Source organism: Seriola dumerili, unplaced genomic scaffold (assembly GCF_002260705.1).
Source record: "Seriola dumerili isolate Sdu_G_001 unplaced genomic scaffold, Sdu_1.0 BDQW01000068.1, whole genome shotgun sequence".
NCBI lineage: Eukaryota > Metazoa > Chordata > Actinopteri > Carangiformes > Carangidae > Seriola > Seriola dumerili.
In genome coordinates, this window is record NW_019174323.1 from 14,329,998 (window position 1) to 14,356,605 (window position 26,608).

At 43.6% G+C, this 26,608-nt stretch overlaps 1 protein-coding gene across 2 annotated transcripts in view; it reads left to right on the plus strand.

Annotated features, from left to right (window-relative positions):
• Positions 1–907: 907 nt before the first annotated feature.
• Positions 908–26,608, plus strand: part of LOC111220430 (extracellular serine/threonine protein kinase FAM20C-like) — a 48,763-nt gene continuing 23,062 nt past the window's right edge. The window contains exons 1-4 of one of the 2 annotated variants that reach the window (XM_022743513.1): positions 908–1,055; positions 1,199–2,216; positions 2,520–2,695; positions 6,810–6,888. In XM_022743513.1, coding sequence (XP_022599234.1) covers positions 1,705–2,216; positions 2,520–2,695; positions 6,810–6,888 — 767 coding nt within the window. In that variant the 5' untranslated portion in view covers positions 908–1,055; positions 1,199–1,704. Of the gene's footprint in view, positions 1,056–1,113; positions 2,217–2,519; positions 2,696–6,809; positions 6,889–26,608 lie in introns of those variants that run through there. The other variant, XM_022743512.1, reaches the window with a different exon arrangement.

Consider the following 26,608-nt stretch of genomic DNA (forward strand, 5'->3'; position numbering starts at 1 on the left):
TCTCTCTCTCTCTCTCTCTCTCTGGGCTCTTTTTAATTATAAACTAATCTAGGGAGGTAATCACGGACAGAGTGATCAGTTACTCATGTATATATGCCATACTAAGAAATGCAAGCAGTTTATTACCCTGCCCCTCCTGCCTATTTACAGCCACTGGGAAGCATGGATGCAGCCACAACGCTGCTGCCAATTAGCCGTAAAAAAGAAACATTAGTCCACTGACTGCATATTGGAGAGAGCTGCTCTCCTGGTAATTTATCTGCTATATGTGCTTGATGTGGTTTATAGGTTAGAGGTCACAGAGCGGCAGAAAAGCATGGAGTCTGTTTAATTCCCTACAAGCATGAGTCCCCCCCCCCCCTTTAGTGCTGAAAGGTGCTGAAAGGTGCTGTGTGGTTTTCATTTCATGCAGCCTTTAAACATTATTGAAGATGTGATTGCTGCTGAGTGGCAGCAGTGCAGGATGGAACTGGATCCTCAGACTGATGAGCGGTCTAATAGGCCTGTCTAATGTATCATCGATGGATTGACTCGTCCCGGAGGAGACATTTCAGAGGGATTCCAGCAGATGAATCCCCCCCCCCACCCCCCACCCCAAAAAAAGGAGCTTTGCTGCTGCGTGTGAGCCACACTGAATATTGGCCAGTGGAAAGACGCCCTCTTCTTGCGCAGCCGGGATGTGCAGGGAGGATTTATTCCAAGAGGAATACAGACAAGCAGTTATATGCTTCACATGGTCGCAGTGACTCTCTCTCTCTCTCTCTCTCTCTCTCTCTCTCTCTCTCTCTCCTCTCAGCCAATCTGCGCACGGTGACGCTGCGCAAAGGCAGGATCTAGTCCTGGCTTCACCATCATATTTAACACACCCACCCAGATTCACACATGCTACAAGAGGTGCATTCTCTTATCCCGCTGCACTCCCAGAGGCTGCCCGGCCCTGCGGGAGGATTCCTGTCTCCTGTTACCTGTGCAATTTATTCCGTTGGCTCGCCTCGGGTGGTTTAGTCGGGACCAGATGTGACAGAATTACGCATCGCTGGATCGCTGAGGTGGATGTGAGCACACACGTCGACTACTTTTCGGGGACTTTCCCTTAAAAAAAAAAAAAAAAAACATTTAAATGTGAAGAGCTTTTTTTTCCGCTCCGACGTCCCAGCTGATCCCCGGCTGCTCTCTCTCTCTCTCCCCCCTCTCACAGGATCGAGGCTGGACGGTTAAGACCGATGCGCGCACTCGGACCTCTTTGGACACACTCGTTTAATGGATCAGTTTTCCCGCGTGTCACAGCCGCTTTTGGATCCTACTCACTTACCCGCTGTTCTGTAATCCTTCTGAAATATTTGGTGGTCGACGGGAGAGGGGGGGAAGCGGCAGCGTGAAGAGGATGTGGCTTGCGCAAATCGACCGCTGGTCTGAACCGACTCGACCTGTTTTACCTGGACACTTGCGGATGATTTTGCGCTTGTGAAATCTCGCCTGGACACCCCCGACACGAATAAAGCAGAACTCTGATGTTGAAAATACAAAGGCTGAACACTGAATCCTTTACTCAAGACGGCAAGTGAAGATGGGTCATACGTGTTTAATGTATATTTCATTAGATTGGCGTCCAGTCTAATAAACATCATCAGCGATGTAGTCAGCTTGTTTATCTGCGTGCTGATCATTTGCAGTAAATACTCACATCTGCTCAAAAGGGAGACCATGAAGATGATCCTCCTGCGCAAATTCCGGGTTTTGATCCTCATGGTGTTCCTCATTGCATGTTCTATGCACATAATGATAGACTTGTTACCAAAGCTGGAGAGGCACGGCAACAGCGGCTGCTCCTGCTCCCACACGCCGAGCGAGGAGCCTCAGAGCTGGGGGAAGCAGGGCTGGCCTAACAAGCACACCCTGCGGATCCTCCAGGACTTCAGCAACGAGCCCAGCTCTAATGTTTCCTCGCACTCCCTGGAGAGGATCCCGGCTGCAGGCGACAAAACGCAGGCTGTCAGGAGGCTGGAGCACCACGGGCTGCGCGGTGACAGGAAGAGACAGTTCCTCCAGGACGCCGCGGTGACCAAACACATGCCGGTGAAGGGTTCAAGGTTGTTGGCTCTCTATGACCACCCCTTATATAAAAGATCCCCGCCACCTCTGACAGACGAGGACACGCTGTTCAACGTCAACACGGACATCAGATTTGACCCCAAAGCTGCAGAGGATCAGGCATGGTAAAGTGTTTTTTGCTCATACAGTCAGTTTTGAAAGCAAGCCTGAAGCGTTTCACAGTCAGCTCTAATGCAACAAAAGCCATGATTAAACATTTTATAATTTCTCTAAAGATCAAAACATCACATGAAAGGGCTTACAGTTTAATTCTGTGCAATCACATTAGTCTAATTCTGCATCTGTGCTCATGGGCTGTTGCACAACACGTCGCTGTACACAAAACCCCTTAATCCTCTCTTTCTCTCTCTCTCTCTCTCTCTCTCACATTATCTCTCCCCTTTCTTCCTCTTCTTCCTCTCACCCAGGAATGCTGAAGGCAACATAGATGAGTTCAGCCCCACAGGGGAGCTGACGGCCGACTCCTACCCCAACTGGCTCCGCTTCCACATTGGGATTAATCGATACGAGCTGTACTCCAGACACAACCCGGTCATCGATGCTCTGCTGAAGGACCTGGTCACCCAGAGGATCACCAGTGTGGGTGAGTCATAAAAAGCAGCAGAGGGGGTGACTCAGTGGCAGCAGCAGCAGCAGCAGCAGCCAACAGGAGGGCTTCAGTGCACAGATGCAGGGTCAATATTACACTCTAACACACTTAGCACTTCTTTTCATCCTGCCACAAGTCAGGATGACAAATGTTTTTTGAGGTATGCGAAGGGTATAAAGTTGATCACATTTGTGGTTGTTTGACGTATGACACTCTCCGGACGTCAATGTTTATTACGGGTCACCAACATCATTGGTGACCCGTAATAAACAAGCCGCTAGGGAGTCCGGTGTCTTGATCAAGGGCACTTTGACGGGCCACTTGCCTGCAGATGGGTGCAGACTTTGGTCGCGCTCATGGATTGAACCTGCGCCAGTTTGGCTGTCTAATCGCTGTGTGTCTGTGTGTGCTGTGGAGAGGTCAAAGTTCAGATTAAAGGGACTCCTTGTATGAGAAACTGCAGCAGCAGGGTTTGCCAGTTTTGACAGATGCCAAAAAGACCAATCAGAGCTTCAAAAAACTCACCCAAACGTCATAAAAGTAGCTTGATTTTTTATGTCTATATGGAAAAACACTTTCAGTTTTATGTTTGTTTTAAGTCTGAAGTTGGTCGCAAACATCAGCCTTTAGACATCAGTAAACATTTTACCTTAATAACAATGTATCATACTGATAATAGACATGATTAGGTTTGTCCTGCAGTGCTGAGAAGGAGTTAGTTCTTCAGATCCTCCCTGATACAGTACGTTTTGTGGCTGAAAAGAGGACTGGACTTCTGTTTTTATAGTTTAATAAGGAAATCCCAAAACCCCTGTTAAGGAAATAAAAAAAAAAATCTTTTTTTAACGTAAGAAGTCATCACTTGTAAGAAGAGACATAAGCTTTTACAAGGTTTCTATCACAGACTTTGTAGTGTAATAACTATTTAAATTGGGGGAAAAAAAATAAAAAATCTGCCGTGTTGTAACCGAAAGGACATTTGGTTTTATTGGTTTTCAGTTACTGCGTATTGAGCTATTGAACTAGGTGCCAGTCTCACTCATAATAACTGGAGAGGAGGAGGTGCTGATTCTCTGGACTGGATCTGCAGGTTTTTGTTAGGCAGTCTAAACGGTTCAAAAGTTATCACAAGCTGCTCAATACTGATGTCACCTGCTCAAACGCACAAGAAGTTGCCCAGTTGGGTGGAAAACAGCCCAATCTGGCAACACTGAGTGTCAGTCTAACAGTCAGCCAGGAGGGAACGTGCTCCTCTAACATGCAGGGACTGGGTATAGCGGTGAAGAGTGAGGGGAGGGGAGGGGAGGGGAGGGGGCGGCTGCAAAGTGATAGACAAGTGTGCTCCTCGCCGCCACAGACACTGACGACATGAGCACACTCTCTGAAACACACACGCAAGTATGCATGAAGATGGAAGTCAGCTGCGGGCTGTAGGTACGACGGCGCTGAATCTGCACACAAGGAATAATCAAACACCGAAGTCTTCTCATCGTGCGTCCCCACAAAGCGTCACAGCAGAGTACGTCGAGCCTGAGAGAACACCTGGTCTCGATGTGGATCACACAGCTACTGTACGCTGCGGTTTGATTCAAATCAAACGCTGTGGCTTTTTTTATTTTTTTATTTTTTTTATTTTTTTTATTTGATTGACAAGCGCACGGTAAATCTAGCTTCCCACAGAAAGCCGCAAAGCCTTTGCTGCAAGTGCAGGTGGATGCCTGACAGAGGCGATAATCCATCCTGGGGCAGTTATATGGAATCTATTTCTGCTTCTTTTTTCCCCTTTTTTTTGGGGGGGGGGGTTGTTGTCTTCCTTTTTGGCTCAGTTCAGCTCCCACATTCCAAGAGTGCTTGTCGACTCAAGGTCTCCCATCTCGCACTCGCTGTAAAAAGTGATTGCAGATTTCAGGTTTATCTGCCAAATGACAAAACTGTAACTGGCCTGTAGCAAAGATTAAATACTTATCTGGCAGTGGGATTAACTGTTTATAAAACTCACTCCCGTGCTGCCTGGTCACTGGAGTAAAAACAAAATTGTTTCTTCCTTTTCTGTCTTTCTGCTCAAGATGTTCTCTAATTTTCCCAGATTTTCTCCCTCTTGCTTTCTTGTCTTTCAGCCTGGGTGGATAGAGGAAGCAGTTCTCAGCGTCTCTAGCCAGCTAAATACATGGTGGCTCAATAATTACAGAGCCTTAACACAGGCCCGGGGCAGAATACCAATAGAAGCCAACAGCAGTCGGTTATTATCTAAACTTAAGGGTAGGATTGCTTGGATGTATTATGCACTGCAACCTCTTTTGGGCAATGTTAATCAATCAGACACGGTGTACAAAAGCAGCAGATATGATAAGTGTTATTACAGATGATAGTAAAAGTCCTTAACGTTGATGGTTGATGGTTGCAGTGCAGGAGAGGCAAGAAAAGAGGTAAACATTTTTGCAGCATGTCTTGAGGAATACGGTTTGCTTACTGTGAGTGGAGCTTGAAATGAAACGTTATTTTCATGGTCCTTGTAGAGTCGCTCAGCATGCACGAGTTGCTAGCAATTACAGTGAGATTTGCCTTTATTTAAAGTGTCTCCAAACTTCCACATGAACACACACAACTTCACAGAGTAGCAGGTGAGGTCAGACAGGCATTGATCCTTCCACTTGTAATTTTTTTTTTTCTTCCTCTGTAAACATTTCGCTTGTCCGCATGATTCCCATATGTAGAAATAAATGAGAAAATTGATTGAGAAGGCTGTACTTTGGCAAAAGGCCACCAAAACACCATTTCCAATCGATCAGTGGAAGAAATAACAGACACAGTAGCAGCTCTGCTCTTTTCTTTTTTCTTTTTTCTTTTTTTTTTGTTGTTGTTGTGGATTTCGGATTGTTTTAGCTCTGTGTAGTCCTCACCCCAGCACTGAGCTCAGTCCCACGAGGGCCTTTAGACTGCATTACAATGTTCAAAAAGGGAGAAAACACGAAGGACAGAAGGATGAATAGAAACACAAAAAGACAGAGAGAGAAAGAGAGAGAGGGAGAGAGAGAGAGAGACACAGAGCCTCCAGAGAATACACAGAGAGAGTAAACAACGGAGGAACAGAGAGCGTCGGGCGAGCACTGGCTGTCCTTCACCCTCTCTGTCTCTCTTCCCATCAAACAAACACTGTGACATCAGCGACTCGGTCTTTTTAGAGCGCAGGCACAAATACATATAGACACACAAACACACATCCACGCACATGTGCAGGCTTACATATGCAACAGTGCACTGCACTAACATGGCAGAGGAAATCGACGTGTCAGGCTTCAGGTGTGTCATGTGTCTAAAATAAAAAAATCAAGTCAAAATTACAGTAACATGAATATTAGTATAATGGCATTTAAACCCATCGTCAGTCTCTTACATCTTACAGGCTACGACACTCAGATCAATCGATTTCAGTGTGAAATAATTAGACACTTAAATTGATTAGTTCCACACAAAATTAATTGACAACATTAATGTTCGATTAGTCCGATAGTTTAATTGCAGAATACTTGATAACTAACGTTAGGTTAATATGCAGAATAAGTTGTCTGTGTGTGACGTCGTTAGCGTGCTCATGTGTTTATTGTGTTTTGTCACCGTGTCTCAGTTTCGTATTTTTGTTGGGGAAAGTTTCGAGTGAACAGATGAGCGAAAAGAATTTGGATTACACTTTGATTCCAGCTGAAAAAGGGCGTCACAACAAATAGATGGAGCCACACTCACAATTAATCAATCGAGTCTTTAACCAGCGAGACGAAATGTCAAACGTGGTTTGTTCCAGTCAGATAAGATTTTGGAGGTTTTCTTTGTTTTAAATTATTGCACTGCTGGTTAGATAAAAATTATGAATTTCAAACGTCAGCTAAGCTAACTAGCTAATACCACTAGCTAATAACTAGCAAGTTAAACTGCCCAGATTTTTGTGAGACTAAAACTAAACTCCAGTGGGTGAATTTTTATCAGAGCACAGAAGACTGTAAGCCTACATTACCACGCCTCATTTCTTTGGTACAGCAGTGAAATATCTGAAGTTTTGTGCTAACAGTGAATGTATTGTTAATAACAGTGTTGTCTGTTTGACTCCCAACAGCAATGAAGTCTGGAGGCACTCAGCTGAAGCTCATCATGACCTTCCAGAACTACGGCCAGGCTCTGTTCAAACCTATGAAGTAAGTTATCTCGCTTTTCAGCAAAAACGCATTTTCATGCATCAAATGCGTTAAAGAATAGTTTCCTCCAGGCCTGCTGTTCCTCTGGTTAAACTGCCCTCTCATCTGGCCTGCTGTATCCGGCGGGGTGCTCTGTCTCGGGTCCACCCTCTCTTATGAAAAAGCAATCTCTTTCGTATCGTGTTAAACCTTGAGTGCCATTTCAGCATAAAACACCAACCATGCAGCTTTGTACCTCGACTGACTTCCTTTTCACATCCCACCACCTACTCATTCTCCTCACAGCATCAATCTCATTTCCTCATTCTCCTCTCTGGCTATATCAAATTGCTTTCATTTCAGCACAACCTTGATATTCGATTGAAGGCCGACATCATTCTGCTGTGTCAGAGCCAAATGTTGAATAGACATTTCACCTCACACGGCTTTCAGGTGACACATCACATCATTTAGCGGCCACGTTGGAGGTCCTCAGCCCTCGGGCAACATTGGCTGCGTCATTTTATGACTGATTCTTCTGATCAATTTTCGGTATTTTGATAACGTTAAACCTTCCAGTCGGCTAAATGTCACCATCTTCTTGTCACCGCTTGATTTGCGTGCTCGCTAAAAGAAGCAGACTCGTGGTGGTCATAACCCAATGTGAGCCGAAGAACATTTGGTAACTTTAACCTTTTCAGACTATAAACTTCTGCTTGTATTGTTGCTGATGATTGCTGATGAATTTTTAAAGTGAATTGGTTAATTGTTTGTCACTGTGAGGGTTGACGTTTGTGGCTCTGAGTTAAATGCCTCAACATTTATTGGCTGGATTAACATGAAGTTTGATATTACATTCATGTCCCTTTCAGGGTGACGCGGGGCTCATCCAGCTCTCTATCGGTGTCACATATCTACTTCTGAATCCTATAACTGTGAGTTGTGATATGAGAACATCCAACCGGTGAATTAAAGCATATCATTAATGTCCCTCATAAAAAGGCTAGGAGTCACGATAAGCAACACTTTCTGTTCCTTTTCTGCCTAAGTAAGCTTACCTCTGCAAACCCCGTAACACACCTTGGCTTAATTTGTAGAGGAGATAAGTCTACCCAGTGGAAAAAAAGGACCCCACTGGAAGATACTGTGAAATATTTGATTAACTCACATTTTCTTTATCCACACTGTCATATTTAGAAGATAACGCATCCCTAATCCCTTCTCGATTGGTGGATTTAAATGTCATCCATCCTTTGTTATGGTGATTGTAATTTAATTGTGGGTTAATGGTTTTCTACACAGGCTGTTGTCTGGCCCCTGCATGTCAGCATGGAGAGCGGGGTTAAGCCTGTGGATGATAGGTAGCGAGGTTTTTCCGTGGGAAGGAAAAGCTATTCAGAGACTGTTGTAATTACTGTTTCAATCCTACCATACTAAGTCAGGCCAGATGCAACAAGCCTGAAATCATCCTGACAGTCCGGGAAGAGGAGAGATGAGAGCGAGGTGAGAGGGATGGGATGGGATGGGAGAGAGGAGAGGTGTGGAGCGCGAGGGAGGAGGGAAGAGAGGTAAGGGGGCAAGGACTGGAGAAGATAGAGGGAGGAGGGGGGGGGGGCGGCGGGGGTAAGGAAGAGAGACAGACGAAGAGATGTGGGCAGAGAGTGTTGTCAATACACGCACAGAGTCAAAATCCACAGATTATCTCGGTGCACTGTCTCGAATTTGAACCCAGACGGAAATGTGAAATGACATTTTCCAAGAAAAGCATGGGGTGATGGGGTTGGATGTAAATCTGTTGCTTGACAGTTGTGGTTGTCAGAGCCGCCGTGATGTTTGATAATCCTGAAAAACGGCAAGTGCGAAAGGGGTGGGGGTTGGGTGGAGGGGGCTTTTTCATTCCCTCTTGCTTGAATGCACTTGACTTTAACAAAGTAGGGCAACCCATGCTGGCATGTGTGTGTGTGTGTGTGTGTGTGTGCTCATTTGGACTGCAATCAAGGTCTTGACAGATTTGCACAGTCATTCCTGCTATATAGATCATTTCCCGCGCAGAGATCACACATGCACACACACCAGCATCCACACACACACACATGCACGCACACATCCACTTAACACCCAACATCATCTCTCCGTTCCCAAATCTGCTGGTGTGTTTCCACATGGTGCATCAAAGAGACAGAGGCTGAGAGATCAAAGCTTTCTCCGGCTGTGCTCTTCTGCTCGGCTCCTCTCAACTCTAATGCAAATGTGTGCCAGGCAATCAGGCAGCGAAGGCAGGCAGGCATGCGGTGTCTGGGTAACGATCGACCCTCCAACCATCCATATCTGCGGAAACCTGCACTCTCGTTCATCTGCTCTATCTGGTTATTGGCCCCTCTGTCTCTTTCTCATTCTTAGTATTCTCCATCATTCAACCTCCCTCTCTGCAACTCTGTTCGCTGTTTGTTTTTCTCTCCCACACGTTTTTTACTGAACGGCACAAATGCAGAAATCCATTAACAGGCTTGCCATATCGATTCTTTAGGTATTTTCTCTTCTTTTTTCTTTTCTTTTTTCCTCAGAGAGAGAGAGAGAGAGAGAGAAGGCCAGTTGATACTGTGATCAGTGCCTGTGTTTTGTGGTGGCAGGGTTGCTCCTTATGTGTCTGTAAAGCAACACACAGCTTGGGATGATATCCCTGTTTATGTGACAGAGATTTAATCAGCCTCTGCTGTATTTAAACACCACAAAATGGCGTACAGTACCTGTCCACTATGGTGTAACACAGATGAATCAGCCCGTTGAACTGCCGTCTGCGGTACAGTTTTCCAGACATGGAATAAACCCAGTCTTAACTAGTCTAATCTAACTCAAGGATTGTTGTGCAATGTTTAAGACTACAGGCCTTGTGAGATCATGGGGTGCCGCTAAAAATCCCAGTTGAAGCCCAGCCCTGTGTTGCATAAGGAGACACATTGAAAACATTGTAACCTGAATAACAATAACATAGTTTGACACTCAATTTGGTGACTAAGCTCAATTATCATCTTTGTCATCCTCTGCATCCTGTTATGCCTGTTATCTTTTGTTCCCATAAACAAACGCTTTACGCCGTCAAGTTCGGAGTAAGTGGTTGGCTGAAATACTTTACTGAGCCCTGTTCAGTAGTATGGAGAGGGAACCTGCTTTTATTTGTCACAGAGTACCAAAAGTAAAAAGTTCTAACAATTTGAAAATGGCAAAATACAAAAACATTGGTAAGTGCATGTGCAGCATAAGTCTGAAATACAAGTGTGTAGCCCTGTAATCGTATCTGTGTGTGAGTGACTGACTGAGTGATCACATTTCCACCATTGGTCAGCACAATGCCACGTGACTGAGTCTGACAACAATAACAGATAAAGGGCTGAAACTGTCTGACACTTGGCAGAATTAAAGATGAGACATGATGAGGTCACTTGTTTACAGCAGGTTCCACGACTGTTTTCAACGATGTCCTCAATATTCCACATTGACCGTACGCGTTCCAGCCATAAAATAGGTTTTGACCTTGGCTTGCTTCTTCTTCTGCAAAACTTACTCACAGTTTTGTATGTCTTCAGCTTCCGCAAGTGAAGATGCAGCTTTCAGTTTAGAAACATAAGTGACCGTGTCATCTGCATACATTTGGATATTAACATCTGGACAGATATATGGTAGATTATTAGTATAGATACTAAAAAAAATAGAGGGCCTGAAATACAAACTTGAGGCACACCGATAGAGTCGTCACAAAACGCTTTTCCTTTTAATTTGTGCCAAGTGTGTGTCAAGTAGTGCTCCCAGCAGTTTCTGTCAGGTTGTGTGTGCCCCCAGCAACCTCCACCAATCACAGGGATGGGGAAACTACAATGTCGCCTGACAGGTGAAACTCTAGGGGGAAAAAAAGTCCCTCAAGGATTTGCTTGCTGCTAATGAAACTTAACATCGCTGTGAGTGCACAATGATTCCTTTTTTATCTTTAGTCATGACTGAATGATTGGTTAACCAATTATGACCATTGTGGCCATCATCACTTGAGTCTGGTGTGGTTGCCCGTAGCCACACTCTGTAGCCCTGTAGAAAACAAGCTGTTCTCTTTGAAAAGGCACAGTCCCTTTGGGAGGAACCCTCCAGTAACAAAGCATTTTGTACCTTCAAAAGCTTACTTTCAAGTTCAAATAATACATACACAATAATACAATACATGTAATGTGCCTTTTGCTGTCAGGGATGTCCATGTACCTTTTAGTGCAAATAAAAAGGTGTGCACGTAATACCTTAAGGACCACCAAGGACCTTCGTTACAAGTACCTTACAGAAAAAGACCTGCTGCTCGATATGTTTGAGTCCCGGCTGTAGCATTGTACAAGTGTCTTGGTAGTAAAAACAATTTTATTTTCTGTTTGTCTTTGTCTCTTCCTGCCTTTCCCTCCTTCTTTTTGTCTTTCTGCCACTGTGGCTTTGTACTGGTGTGAAGTGGGGAATCATGATTCTAATATTTGTAGTGAAATTAGTGTCAGAGCAAACAAAGCCCCCCCCAGTTGACGAGTGCATATGACTGACGAAGGAAGGCGGGGGAAGGACTGATGATTGATATAATGATGGTCTTCCGTTTCTTCTTGCTTCCACTTAATTGTATCGCTTGTCAATCAGACGACTGTTGGCTCAGTCACACGCAAGTCAATCTGCGTATTCCCAAAGGAGATATCCGCTCTTTCCGCTGCCCCTTCCCCACTGAGCGATCTATATCGGTGCTGCGTCGGGTCCATGAGTAATTTCTGATTGACAGATTGGGGAGACAAGAGACTGGAGCCACATAATGTCACCTCGTTTGTGTCAATAACATATTGACAGAAGCACAAATAACAGCCTGGAGGAAATGTCTGTATTAAATGTGAAATATTAGCGGGGAATTGGCTGCACATAAGAGCTGATGTTGTATCATTAAGCTGCATCAGCCGTGGGAGGCAAAAGAATAAGATTGAGGGAGCTTTGTCTGAAGACAGGGTGGGCATGTCTTAACAAAAACCCTTATTATCCATGCTTAAAGCTGCCCAGATTTGGCTTTGAATGAGGCAAACACTAAACACTGCGAGACTGATAAAAAACTGGACAATCCAGCAATTGTTCCTGTATGGAGCCGAACAAAAGGGATGTCAAACAAACTAACTCCTCTGTGGACTCGCCTCTGTTTCCCCCATCATTTCTTGTATATATATTATTCCGGTTTTGTTGGTTGTATGTCAGCGCGTGTGCATGTGCGCTTGTTTACTGTGCGATATTGTATTCACAAGGTCTTCTGTGCCTGTGCTTTGACTTTGAGTCAGGAAATAAAGGGATGAACCGCCTCAGGACAAGTCATTCAGAGCACAGATGATGAGTGCAGCACTGTTTGGAAATAGAGGAAATTCACCGCGGCACAGTGGCAGAGCTGGGGGGTAGAAAAGCACCATGTTAACCCTCAAACTGCCGGCCCCACATGTCTGGAAATGGTGTAACACACACTTTGGCAGCTGAAATTAACCGTGGCGTAAATGATTTAAACACTATCACAAGAACAACTGGATAACTATGTGGTACATATAGTAATTATACCTTATAGTGTAAACGCTTGTGGCATACAATAGGTAGCACATCACTGAAATCCACACAGAATGTATTTGCATGCATTACATGCTTTTAATTCAAGTGAAGGTTATATCTGATATAAGCAGTTTCGATACATGCTCTCATTACAATGACATGACATCCCTGTGTGCACAAATAAACATAATATTCGGGATGTAATAAAAAAAATAAATAAATAAAAAATTAGAACACATTAACTTCTATGTATGTCAGCGTTTGCAGACATCTCCCAACTATCGCATTCAAGTTTCTCATAATCAGAATACGCATCTACCTGGACTGTAAATGCAATACGTTGTGCACATGCTCCACACACAGGGATCGTGAATAATAGATTGAGAATATTATAATTGCTTCTAAAAGCACTGGCTGACCTCAGGAAATATCTCTGTTCTATTCACTTCTGCAGTAGCCCCAATAATTAATCTAAAATTACAACCGCTGTGAGATGTGCGATTTAGCAGCACTGCTGTCTGCTTAATGATTTGACTGTTTCCCCTGTGCTGTAATTGTTTCACCAGGGTATTATTGTCGGCCGTACAGTTTGTGCTGAAGCAGAAATTAAAGTGTTTACAGCAAAGGAAAATTTGTGCTCAAGTGCTCAGCTTAAGAGAAATACTCACACAAGCACACACACACACACTCACTTATATCGGTTATCATATATACTGTAGATGAAATTTTATACTAGCTGAACATACATTTCAGTGAGCAGCGGAGAGATACATATGGAGCCCTCAGGCTTAGTAATCTGACCCGCTTACTGTCTTCTCTGCAGAGCCCGTGACACACTGCAGGCCACTGGTGCACGTGGATCATGTAGAGCACAGCTGCACTGTTTTCCCTTGTATGTGTTAGCCTGCCTGTTCGTAGCACGTAGCGAGAGTTAAAGACAAAAAAAATTGGTGAAATCATCAGGTTTGGTATCACCCAAATGATACCAAACCTTTAATACTATTGGTGACGCCGGATACCAAGCTCATACACCTGTATTCATTCCTGGTGAATCGACGCCAAGAGGAAAAGAGTGCACTAGCAGAGTAATGATGCTGGAATGACTTCCTTGTCAGAAACATGTTACAAAAATAGATCTCAAAAAATAATCTACGAGGCGTGGTTGAGTTTTACAAAGCTTCACTTTAGCCAGATTCACCTTGTGTGAAATTGTTGTTATTAACACGGTTAAATCTGCTCATTTTTTTATTCTCTTCAGTTTAAGCAGAAAGTAGTGAAACTGAAATGATCGATTCTAGACAAGGTCGTCTGGCATCCAAAAAATGATTGCCTTTTAGTCAAACAGAGGGTCAAAGCCCAAAACAAGGCTGTTTATGTTTTCTATGGAGACAGAAAGGTGTTACATGAATAACTTGTATGATTTTATGCGCATTGGTTAAAAAATGGCCAACATGGAAAAGCTTTGTAGCTTACATCATTAGTTATTAAGACTTTTAAATTAAGACCTTGTGTGTACATGAGAAACAACAGAAAACGGCTGTAATCAAGAATAAAGGGTAAACTGGTTCACTCTGATAATAATCTCTTAATATGGGACAAAGGTTGTATGGACAATAAGCAGTGCAGACCAATAGCCCAACATACTATAGAAAAACATGCTATGAACAGAAGCTTATACAACTAATCTATAGTCTAGTGGGGATAGAAGGAAAAAGCTGCACATGAGCAAGAAGCTCTCTGTAATAATCTGTTAATGTACTGTTGGCATTCTGCCATCAACAGTAATCAGCCATCATGATTTATGTAGAATGTAGATATTAGTAAGCCAGTGATGTTTTCCCCACTAATATATTCTAACACACTGTGCCACTTTTAATCAATGTAGCTGATTAGCATAATCGGTAAGTTTGACATGTTTGTCTGCTGCTGCTTTTTCTCCAACACTTTTTTTCTGCACTTTATAAAAACTCAACATCAGCATCCATTCATCTCACTACGTCCTCACTCTGCACCGCTGTCGCTGCAATTGAGATCTCAGTGTGTGCGAGTGTGTGTGTGTGTGTGTGTGTCTCAGTCTTACTGCTACCTCTGACGACTTGCGACATGCGGCGCTCCAAACTGTCACAGTATTCATACTGTAGTTGCCTAGGAGACAGAAAGTGGTCATATTTCTTGTCTTTGTGAGCTGATCTGTGTGTATTCGTATGTGTGCGTGCCAGTGCATATGAGCGCCGCTCTGCAGTGATACTGTTACGGCAAATTCCGCGCAGCCCATGCCCAGTTCCTTCCAGGAGCAGGAATGTCTTGACGATGTTATCAGTCAACTGCCCCCTTCAGGTAAATATTATTAGCTCTAATGTTGTGCTGAAGGAACGATAACACCATGTCGCAGCCAGCAGAAATGACAAGCCAGCATCCAATCTGCATATCAAAGCCTCGGCTAAATTCTTCTGCCATCTGTGTGTGTGCGTGCGTGTGTGTGTGTGTGTGTGTGTGTGTGTGTGTGTGTGTGTGCACGTTTGTGTGTATGAGCCTGAGCAATTGCCAGAGCTGCACACACACACACACACACACAAAGACACACACTTGCACACACATGCATGCATTTTAAATGTGTGCTGTGCTGCCATTTCTCTGCAGTCTCAGAGGCAAGTTGTTCCTGGGCTGTCACAATCGCAGCTCATCCCAGATAAACTCATTCATTGTATCTTAGAAATGATAATAATAAAAAAAGAAGCTTAATTACTCGCCCATAAACATTTCAGAAAATCTGATCCAGCTCCATGTTTCTGTGGAAATGTGGGCTTTGATACCATCTGTCATCTTGTCTCTTTGCTTTGAAGGAGCTGTCACTCAGAGGCACGCTTCACTCTCTGTCTCGACACAGTCCACCTCAACAGCTGATGTGACAATCGCAGCAGACATTGATTCATCTGGGCTGGGCCTGGCCCGCTGCTCTGCCATTCTTATTGAGGACCAGATGCTGGAAGCGGAGGCACAGAGGGTGTTTCATGACTGGAAATGAGCCTTTTATGTCTTCCCAGAGTCGATGAAGAAAGGCAGAGTAGGACAGTGTCATGTGTCCTGTATTTGGTTTTACATACCGGAGCTAAGTGGAATCACCAGCACTTTTACACCCTCAGATTTCACTATGAATATTCATGGGGCTAAAAACGAGCGTCACAAAAAATATATGAAGCTTTTCGCGCTTGTAATTGTGTGATCACACCCTTCGCTGCCTTTTTTTGGGGCCAATCCATGTTAACACTTTTTTTATATGTGGTTCATTTACTCTCAGGATGCATAATACAAGCAAAGCAGGTCTTGTAAACAAAATTCACACTGACTCACAAGTTTAGTTTACTGGACAGAGTTTTGGAAACCTGTCATTTTATGAGGTTAGAGATTTTGGCAGCAGGGTGAGTCAGAGTAAATCTAACTGCAGTCCCTTTAACTTTAGCCAAGAATCGTGGACTCATTTACTTTTTGTGCTGTTTATACCACTTTTAGAGCATGTGAAGAAATAACCGAGTCTTGACTGCAGTTTGTTTTGCTCGGCTGCCAGCTAGCAGATGTCAACATCTGTCTTCGTGTACCATTCAAACCTTGTGTTTTTGGGTTGTTTCCTGTAGTTGGCCTAGATGCATTCTTTCTCCTCTAAGAGACAGCACCATAATCCTCTTGGAAGAAGCATTTTCACCTGTCTTGGTTCGGTTATTTGATCCTGAATGTTCTGTCCATACGAACTTGTGTTTGATGAAACTGCTCCAAACAGATTTGGGGTGATTATAGGAAGGGAGGAGGTGCTTTGATTCAGCAATGAAGGAGAGATGTACGGCATGGGGCTAACGCACCTACAAAAAAACGTGAACCTAACGCTCTGTGCTTCAACGTTTTTTGATGTGCGAGCTGCGATGGCCTGGAGAAACAGCCGTGCTCTGTGGCTCATATAAAACTCACAGTATCTGTTATCCTGCCACAAGGAGACGTAGCTTTAGTTTTACAGAGGCATCAAGTGTTTTATAGTGCGGTGGAGCTTCAGTCTGGTCTGCAGAGCTTAAGGTTTCTCCTGTGATCTTCCTCCTTTCTTTCTGTCTTCACCTTCACTCACCATTAAAGCTTCCCGTGTCTTCTTACTGTCCCGGCGGCAGAAACTGATCCCTTTTTATAAGCTGTAGTTAGTGTCAGGGAAAACACCTTAGGGGGATCATTAGCCTGTAATGAAGCAGGAGGTAAAACACCATGTTCACCCATCGCTCTCCAACATTCCTGATTGTCAGGTTTAATTATAGCACTGCAAGGTTATGGGCGTTTTTTTTTTTTTTTTACTGCATTTATCTCATTTCTTCAACTCGCCCTCCACCTCTCCCTTTCAGCAGATGGACACTTGGTCTAATTAGGCTTTCTCTTCCCCGCTGAAGAGTCGCCCTCTCAGGGAGGCATTCAGGAACGTGGCATTATGAGGGCATGTTGTGATACGTAATTAGCAAACAGCAGAGCGGCGACTAAGGTTACGATGGGAAAGCGGTTGTGTGAACCACAGCTGTCAGCACTCTGGTTATGGTATAGATGCAGATTAAACAACATCTGCTCCACACTGCTGCGTACTGTATGAGCTTGATTAAAGTAGCTCTTACAATTCAATGCTGGCGCTGTGCTATCCCTCAAGCCTCACCAGTGACGTCCTCTTCACAAATAAAGGAGGAGGTTGGATAGTCAAAACAAGTGATGCAACCAACCTCAGATGGGAAGATTTAAAAAGTGGCACAAGTCTCAACATGAATTACTGCCTCGCGTGAAAAACAGGACGGAAAAATGTTGGATGTGCTGTACCAGAGTCGGTCTTTCCACTCAAACAGTGGCGGTTGTCTTAGAAATTAACATAATTTAAAAGTAGCGTCGGCATGTAATTTGTTTCACCTGGGATGTGCTGCTTAAGTGGCACAATAATATACCCAGACTGAGTTACCTATATTTTATTGGCGTACTTTAATTTTAACTGTGCATAACAATTCGGTTTTCATTACAGTTTATAGTTGCTTTATTGGCACCAAATGCACATGTACACGCGGCTGAAACAAAAACATTACATAACAGATTATACATTGACTCAAATAGCACCATTATGGAATGTGACGAAAATGGCAATAAATGCAGTGATTATGGCCTATTGTTGGTGCCAGTTATTAAATAAATTGACTCCTGAGGAAGATAAAAATGTGCATATTTCTTCTTAATGAATGCCTTGTTTGTTCGACATAGTATCGGGTGCCAGGAAAGATTATTACTAAGATACTTTATATTTGCTCAGACAGTTATTAAAGTGGTTTAAACTGATGTTTGGCCAGCACAACAAGCTGTAAACACAACATACATGTACTGTATATATGTATACAGCGGGTAGGGCTTACATGTGGCTTATTTAAATATCTGATGAATCTAAGTCCCAACTCCTGAGAGAATTATCTGCCTCTTTAGCTGCTAAATGTTCCACTATGTTCACCAGCCAGTTGCTAATTTTGTGTTTCTACTTCTTAGTATACAGTGGCTTTTTAGAGCTTTTTGCTGAAATCAGCTGCTGCTGGAAATTAGGCTGATGAGAGCTATAAAAGAGAATCACAACAGTAAATCTGCCACAAAACCAAAACAATGAGCTCAGAGACACTAAAAAGCTCAGTGGAGTTAAAGAGGACCTGCACAGATAATTCTTGGTTTGTTAAAATAAGCGACATTATTATTCATTTATTTCACATTATTTAACCTATTGTTATTACAAAAAAAATGGATTAGTGCAGCTTTAAATGTTCCTCAATTAATCCTGCAGTGTAATTATAATTTCCTCATCATTTATACTAAAATATTGTCACATAAATGACATTTAAAATATTCCATTTCAACAGGAATGCCAGTCGCGTCTTTCAAAAAAAAAACAGCAACACAAAATGACAGTAAGATTATTTGAATGTTTTTTTTTAAGTGTTTTGGCCCTATACCATCTCCCCACTCCTACAGATTATTAATGTCAGTGGGGTGTGGATAAAGAAAGGATAAAGAAAAGACCATACGGTCGGGCTCACCAAGGGATTATGATTTTACGTTGTTTGCAAAAATAAAAAAAAGAGAGAGAGAGAGGGAGGAAAAGTGACTTCAGCATTGTTGGGCCCGGCGAGGAGAAAGCAGCTTGGCAAAATGGCACGGATTAGTGTGCAGGGAGGGAGAGCACTTTCCTACCAACTGTGATGCTGTGGTGTGTGTTCAGTTAACTCAGTGCAGGGTAGGAGAGGGAGAGGGAGAGGGAGGGAGAGAGGGAGAGGGAGGGGGAGAGGGAGCATTTATGGTGTTTGTCCAGGGCTTATTCAAATATGAGCTTTGGAGTCTCAGTTCTTGTCCAAGCACGAGCTAACTTCAGAGGGGGCGTGGCTGTCTCATCATTCAAAGTAATGATCCGGTAAAATCATAGCCTAGAGTCTAATACACCTCTAATTCCACATGTCCTCCCCTAATTCAGTGTTCATGAACAACTCAAGCAGGCAGACCGCTTAAACATGCAGCACTCACTACCCAAAACACTCCCTCTCCTAAATATAAGAGTACAACTCATAATTTATTAGACAGACTGAAGAGGGGCTTTCACATCTGTCATACCATGTAAGGAAACATTTGAAGCAGTTTGTTTGAGCTCTCAGCGAATATTCACTGTGTTATTCAGCAGCGCCGTAATGGAGGAGCTACAGCTAAGTGCAACAGACTTAAGAAAACGCTGCGTATTAAATATGCAAATTTACACAGATCACCCCCCCCCCCTCTCCCATGTTTTATTTTTACTTCTTGATTTAAATCTGTGTGCATCTGTTATGGCGTGTGCATCATTAGTAACTGTTGCTAGATGCATTTTAAGCCAGTTTTTCTCTCAAGGCAGAAGAGAAACTGGCATGTAGCAGTAGGATTTAATGCTTAGTTCTCTTGTTGGAAAACACATGACAACACACGAGCAACTAGGCGACAGTTTGTGCCTCGCTGGCCAGTTGGCCGCTGCACTTTTCTCCCTCTTTACTTGCACAGTGTCTTTGCTAATGTAGTAGATACATTTAACAGCATGCCACTGATACTTTCTGCTTGCAGACCTGACAGAAAAAAAGAAAGAAGAAAAAACGATGAGCAGGGATAGATTTTACAATCTGTGTTCCTCGAACACCGATTTCCCCTCCATTATGTTTAAAGGATAGCTTCGTATTTTTTCGATTCTGTCTTTGAAAGAAACAACACTCACATGCCCTCATGTACACTGAGACAGGTTTTTGGTCACTGTAATCATTCCTCCTGTCCATGCAGATCATGAAGAGATCTCTTGATATCTTTGGTGTGGTGTATCTGCGGGTAGGATCCTGTATATCCCACAGTCAAACGCCACCATCAGCTCATTCACTCAGCACCTTTTCCATCACCCTTTGCTTCTCACCCTTACTTTTTTTTTTATCTTGCTTTTTACTGTTTCATTTCCTCATTCACCTCTCAGCTTCTTTTCTGACCCTCTCTAGGCCATTTCCTGTTTTTCTCTGTCCCTTTTCTTCTCCCCCGTCACTCCTTTTCACCGTCACTCCTTTTTTCCTCCAGCCACACCTCTCAATCTCTGGTCTTGGGAGAATAGAAAGCGAGAGGAGAGCGCTGCTCTCGCTCGCTCCAACAACACCTTCATCCTCTCATTTTCTCTTGATATGATGTGAGGGATTCAGCTGGGAGAAACAGGGTCACGGTACAGGACACTCCCCCCTCTCTCCAGTGAGTTTCTCTCCTCCACTTACTCCCGCAGATCTCACATCTCTGGAAAATCTGAATCTGTCATTTATTGTTCCTCCTCTGGCAAAACTTGTTTTTCCCTGCTCATAAAGCCTCCCAGACAGTCCTTATAAATACTTAACAAGGTCAGTTTTGTATTGTTCTTTCCTGCAGCGTCCATCCATTCGGCTTCCGCCCGTATTTGAGAAGTTATAATGGTGGTGCAATAAAAAATAGGTTTGGTTCCTCTGAGGTCGGAGGAGTAAGATGCGCCCTTTCGCTTTATTTACTGGTCTTACATAACAGAAGAACTGACTCACGGTGTTAGTGAGACCTGATCAAGTATGCTGCTTGTATATTTTCTAGTTAGATTTCCTGGATACCTTCTGCATTCCATCTGATTTGTTTGTTTCTGTGTGTCATTCCTCTTTCTCTCTTTCCAGCTTATTTCTACCTCTCTCCATCTCGCTCTCTTGTTTTTCACGGAGTATTTTTGCAGCAGCTCCAGTGAGGAGCTTTGCCTTCCTCCCTCTGTGTCCTTGCACTACTAGTTCCATGGCTACAGGGTTTCCCTATGTGTATTTATAGTGTATTTATAGGCGCTGAGCCCTGTTTTCTATCTGCTTATCAACAGCCACTGTGTACCCCACCCACCAATTTACCAGACACAGCCCTGGGATTTCAGGACACCACAGGCCCCGGCTGCAGTCACTCACAGCTCACCAGACCTTGATGCCTGTCCGCCCCCTCTCTCATCTGCTGCTTTTTACAAAGGGTTTACCAAGTCCCTTGATTTGTGTCCTGCTGATTCATGTTTTTTTTTTTTTTTTTTTTTTCTCACCACCCAGTTTTTATTATTGCTCTTTCTTTTACCGTCACTCTTTGCTAACCCACTTTTTGGGGTTTCTCTCTCTCGTTCAGTCGGCGCTCTCACATAGGGTTCGTAGCTGCGAGACTCGAGAGTCCCTCGCTGCCGCTCAGTGGTTTTCTCCAGTAACAACAGAAGAATACCTGCTTAAACACTCCTCGCCTCTGCTCCTGTCATGTGTGTATTACTTTAGCTGTGAGGTGTGAACTGTAATCCGCAGAGATCTGTGTGTCAGACATGCTAGTTGGTTGCTATGTTGCCAAATCACATCTGTGCACAACGTCTGTGTTCCTGCTTTTGTAATAGCATTGAGTCTAGACTGGAGACACACAGACATGCACAAGTTGGATCCTGTTACAGTAGCATGCCACCGCCTTCTTAGCCATGCGGCAAACAGTATAATTAGACTAATTGTCTCAGCAATAAATTTCACTCCAGACATGAAAGAATTTTTTTTTGGGGGGGGGGGTTACATTACTAATTGCTCACATAGTTTGCAACCAATGCTCAGAGCGCCGGGACAAGACATAGGTTTAATGCCATAGACTGGCACAGTGGTAATTTAAAGCTAGAATTGATCAAAGCAACTCACAAGTTGAGGCAAAGTTAAATGAAATTAAGCACTGCAGCCACAGGATTAAAAAAAAAACAAAAAAAAAACCCACCTTGATTTGTTTGTAGTGTGCTGTATGACTCAGAGATGGAGAGACAGAGAGAGACAGAGAGAGAGAGAGAGAGAGAGAGAGAGTGAGTGGGAGGCAGACAGGATGAAGCGCTGCCTGGCAGAATGGGCCACTTCAACTGGATTTAATGGAACGTTGCTAACGGATATATGAATGGTTTATCTTCTCATGTCTAATTCAGTCTTCTTTGTCAGACATTATGAATGAGGCGAGGCACTACAGGTGAATACGGAGGAAAAAAAAAACCCTTTCATCCCATACTAATGACATTTTATAAGTTAAATATAGTTACATACTTGACATATTATTATAATCCCATAATCAGGTTAGTGAATATTTCATTAAAAATGCATGAATTTGTACTTGTGAGTGCATTTTTCTATTTCATTTTGATAGCAAAACAAGTATAGCGCAATACAAGGGTATTTGTGATAATATCAATGATGTCTATAATGATGCAGCAGGTGTTACACCAAACAAAGCAAAGGAATTGGCTTTCTTGCTGAGAGTTAGACGAGAAGATCAATACCACTTTCATAACTGTTTACTAAACTTCAAGCTACAGCCAGGACACAGTTAGCTTAGCCTAGCATAAAGAGGCAGGGGGAAACAGCTAGCCTGGCCATAACAGTAAACTGTGATTACAGGGGAGCTACTCGGTGTAACTGGTAGTTAGTAAGCTGCAGAAGTGTTGATAGGGGTATTTTCTTTCACCTTTTTATCCTACTTTGAGCCAATGCTAGCTGTTTCCCCCTGCTGCTTGTCTTTATGCTAAGCTAAACTGACCGTCTCGTGGCTAGCTTGTAGCGTCTCCTGGCTTCATCATTAGCATGCAGATGCGAGAGTGGTATCAATCCCCTCATCCAACTCTATATCAAACTATTGCTAACTAACCAAGTTTTTGATGAATTTTTATACCTTTTTTCATTTTTTTAATTTTATTTTACATGTGGTGTTTTACATTTATCATCCATGATCCAGCGTTAAAAAGCAGTCAGCTGTGGTCTAAGATGGCCTGATGCACTGCATTAAACATTTCCAACTTTACTTTTTACTGATTAAAAGATAGCAACCTTTGTCTCTAAATTATCTCAATTAACAAATCACTACTCTTACCATCCCCAGCATCTTAGTGATTTTTTTTTTTTCTCCCTTTCTTTCAAGTCCAAAGCCACAGGAAATGAGGAAAATCCATTAGCTGGGTGGTTTTAGCCGCTTTTTCCCCCCACTCTGTACTTTAGTCCAGTGGAAACGTAGTCCTGCCCCGTGGGCTTGCATGACAGAGGGCAGAGGAAATGGCCAGGCATTAACGGCAGCTTTGATTACTCTCCTGTCACTAATGTAGCCAACATGAAAGACAAGAAGAGGAGAGGGATGACTTCAGCCTCAATCAGAGGCAATCTGATGGCATCTACATGTAGCCAGGCCATACTTACTGTGCCATTTGGAGAACACACAAAGGCCCTGGGGGGCTATATTATTCAGTCTCCACATACCTCCAAGAACACAACTCTCATTCATGTATCTGTTAATGATGATAAGTTACTAGATTGGATACAGCATCTTCGCTCTCATCTCTGTCCTTCCTCTGCCCTTTAAAGTCGAAGCGGGTTGCTTTTAAGAGTGAAGCTGGTACTTTTTGGGAGCAATTTAGTCACATTAAAATTGGTTCCTCAAGGCTGGACTATTAGCCTGGGTAAACCCAAACTAGCAACGCTATCTTATAACTCAACCTTCTCAAATTTCACCATCCGCTTCTTTTTTCTTGGTCTCACAATTGTAGTAGATTGAATATTTTGTACAGTTAGTTGGACAAAAAAAAAAGGACGTTTTATGACACCACCTTGTTAGTTTCAGCCCTACACGAACACCATGTCATGAATGGATAAGAATTGCCATTTCTTTGTTTCAGTTTGAGATGTAATTGATCAACTCGACAACATTGGTGCTTTAGCTCTGCCCACTGATGCTAATCTCAGCCACTGAGATTAGATTTGCCTTCATAGAGGCTCTGGCCCCTTTGAAACGTCTGGATAACTACGTTTCCAATATGCACGTTCCCAAGGGCAATGGTGTGTCATATAAAACCTGATCATGTGCTCAAAGTGCAGACATGTCGTTATCCATCCAGTTCAGAGCTGGAGTCTGTGGCCAACAGAGCTATTTGTTTGTCAACCTGAGTAATGTAAGAGCGGTATAGCAGTCTGTACGTGGACTGTAGTGCGAAATGATTCAACTTAAAGGAAAATGACTAATCATTTCAGTCAATCCAATTCAGAGAGAGAAAAATAAATAAATTTGCGTGTGAAAATGTACCCGTCGTATCAGTTGCAAACCCCCCCCCCCCTTTAATTGAGATGCTGTAATTTGCCTTATTTGCCTAAATTATTGATGCTTGCGGGGAATCTTCTCAGCACACAGGCCTGATGAATGAAAACTCCAGAGCAAAAAACAAAATAATGTCTAATAAATCGCAGCAAGCAGGCACTTTGCAGGGAGGAAGCCGGTCTCAGCAAAGATGTCCGGACCTGCTGTGAAGAGAATTTTTCCCATATGAGATTGACTCTAATTTCTGTGCCAGCAGTCATTTTGTGACGAGCAGTATTCGTGAGCTCCCATTTTATACTCAAATGATAATAACATGTAAGTGATTTTTTTTTTTTTCACCTGCAATCGCTTCTTAATTAGATTTTTTTAATAATGAGACTTCTTTCTCAGTCTTCTGAATCAAAACACATTTAAGAAACAGATGTTCTTTTAGCCGTGCACGCTCGGTGAATGCATTTTAAATGACCTCAAGAAGTCCATGACAAAGTTAATAACGTGAGACAGGACACCAGTGCATTATAAACTATTAAACAACCCCAGTGTGAGGTTCTCTGCCGTGTGCCGGTGCTGATCAGCCATGTCCAGCTGTTTCTAGATAGTCAGCCTGCTCTGGCCTCAGCCTTCCCTCCCGGGGGGAACACACACACACACACACACACACACACACACACTCTTCACTCGAATCACTCTACACTTAACAGCATTAAGATGTGTGTGTGTGTGTGTGGAAGACAGCTGGTAGTCAGTGAATGTGTGTTTGAAATTCTACTTTTCCACCTGCTCACTCAGCATCAAACCTCACTGGAGAGAGAATTGCCTGCAGTTCACATCTCCCTCGCTCTCTTTCTCTCTCTCTTTCTGTCTCTTGCCTGCTCTCCAATCACAGATGCGGATGTGACTCCCTTGGGTGCTCTTACCCCGTGCCTGGGAGTTCATTTAGTGTCAACCATGGCCTTATTGACTGGAGTCTGCACAATGGCTACAACATATGTCCACAAGACTGTCGCCTCGTCTTGGAAATGAAACGGCTCTCAACAGAAACATCGCAGCCATTCTCTTCTCCTTTCATTCGCTCCTCATAATTCTATTAGCGAGTCCTATTCAGGAACGGCCTGATAAGTCCGCGGCACAATGAGCGGCGCGATGGAGAGGTTCTTCTGGGGTTTGGATGGCGCTGGCCTGTATGGTGTTCCATAGAGCCTCGGCTTTGTTCTGGGTAGTGTAGCTTCTCGCAGTGACTGCTGCTGGTACAGTAAGCTGCGGCCTATCAGCTCTGATAGGAGCTCGCTGAGCTTAGGAAAAGGCCTGTGTCTTTCATGCTCCGTTTCTGATGCTACAAATGGCCAGATAAAGCATCTTGTGTGTGTGTGTGTGTGTGTGTTTGTGTGTGTGTCACTAAAATGCACTTGCGTACACTTAAGTGAGCAAACCTAGAGACATATATGCAAATGCAACAGCATGCTCATACATTTGCGCACATGTACATTTGGTGACACACTTAGCCACACGACTCGTCTCTGCTGCCTCAGGGAATACGTGCGTGTGTGTGTGTGTGTGTGTGTGTGTGTGTGTGTGTGTGTGTGTGTGACTGGGCCACTCTCTCAAAGGAAGATTAATAATGCCCAGGCCTGTCTGCACTGTGTGTTTGTGCCGTTAAGCTGTGTCAAACAGAGAGATAATCTGGAATGAACAGTCTCTGGCATAAAGATATTCTATTACTGCCCAACTTTTCACTCTTGTGATGCAATGCGGTGACAAACGCAGCCAATAGGTGACTGCTCTCCTGAGGCTCCGGTGAGGAGAGCCAGGCCTGTTCACGAACAGTAAAGAAACTAAAACGAAGAGAGACTGATGCATTGAAGGTTTGATTGATGGATTTAATGTCAAAGAAAAAGAGAAGGCAGAACAGGTTCAGTGAAAGTTCAGTGAAGCTACACTGCGTCATTAAAACATAACTGCGTCTTGTTCCTGGCACAGAATATAAAGAAAATGTATTTTTAAGGAAACGTCCTCCTCCTCTTCTTTCCTGTCTTCTGTCTTGAGTGCTGCTTGTGTTTATTCCCCTCTTTGTCTGTCCGTCTCCTCGTCTCTCACCTCTGTCCTTCCTGCATTGTGTCCATCAGGATGTAAGCACATTAACACCAGGCCTTCTTGGTAATACCTTCTAATAAATCCATTGCACGCTGCGAGAGCAAAAGGGCGGGTGAGGGGATTGAGGGAAGAAAGAAAGAGGGAGACTGCGACGAGGAGGGCGGGCATGAATAATGAACAGCGCCAGAACTCACGCTGTCCCATCAGGCCCCCACGACACCCTGGCATCCTCCTGTGCTGTTTTGGTTACAGGCAGATGAAGGCTGCGTGCGCAGAGGGAGAGGGAGATAGAAGCGGAGAAGAATGGCCTGAGAAGTGAGCGGATGGATATGTGCTACGTGCTCAGAGTGCTAAGGGCAGAATCTGAGGAGAGCAGAGCAGCTGATAATTAGCAGTAATTGTTGTTCAG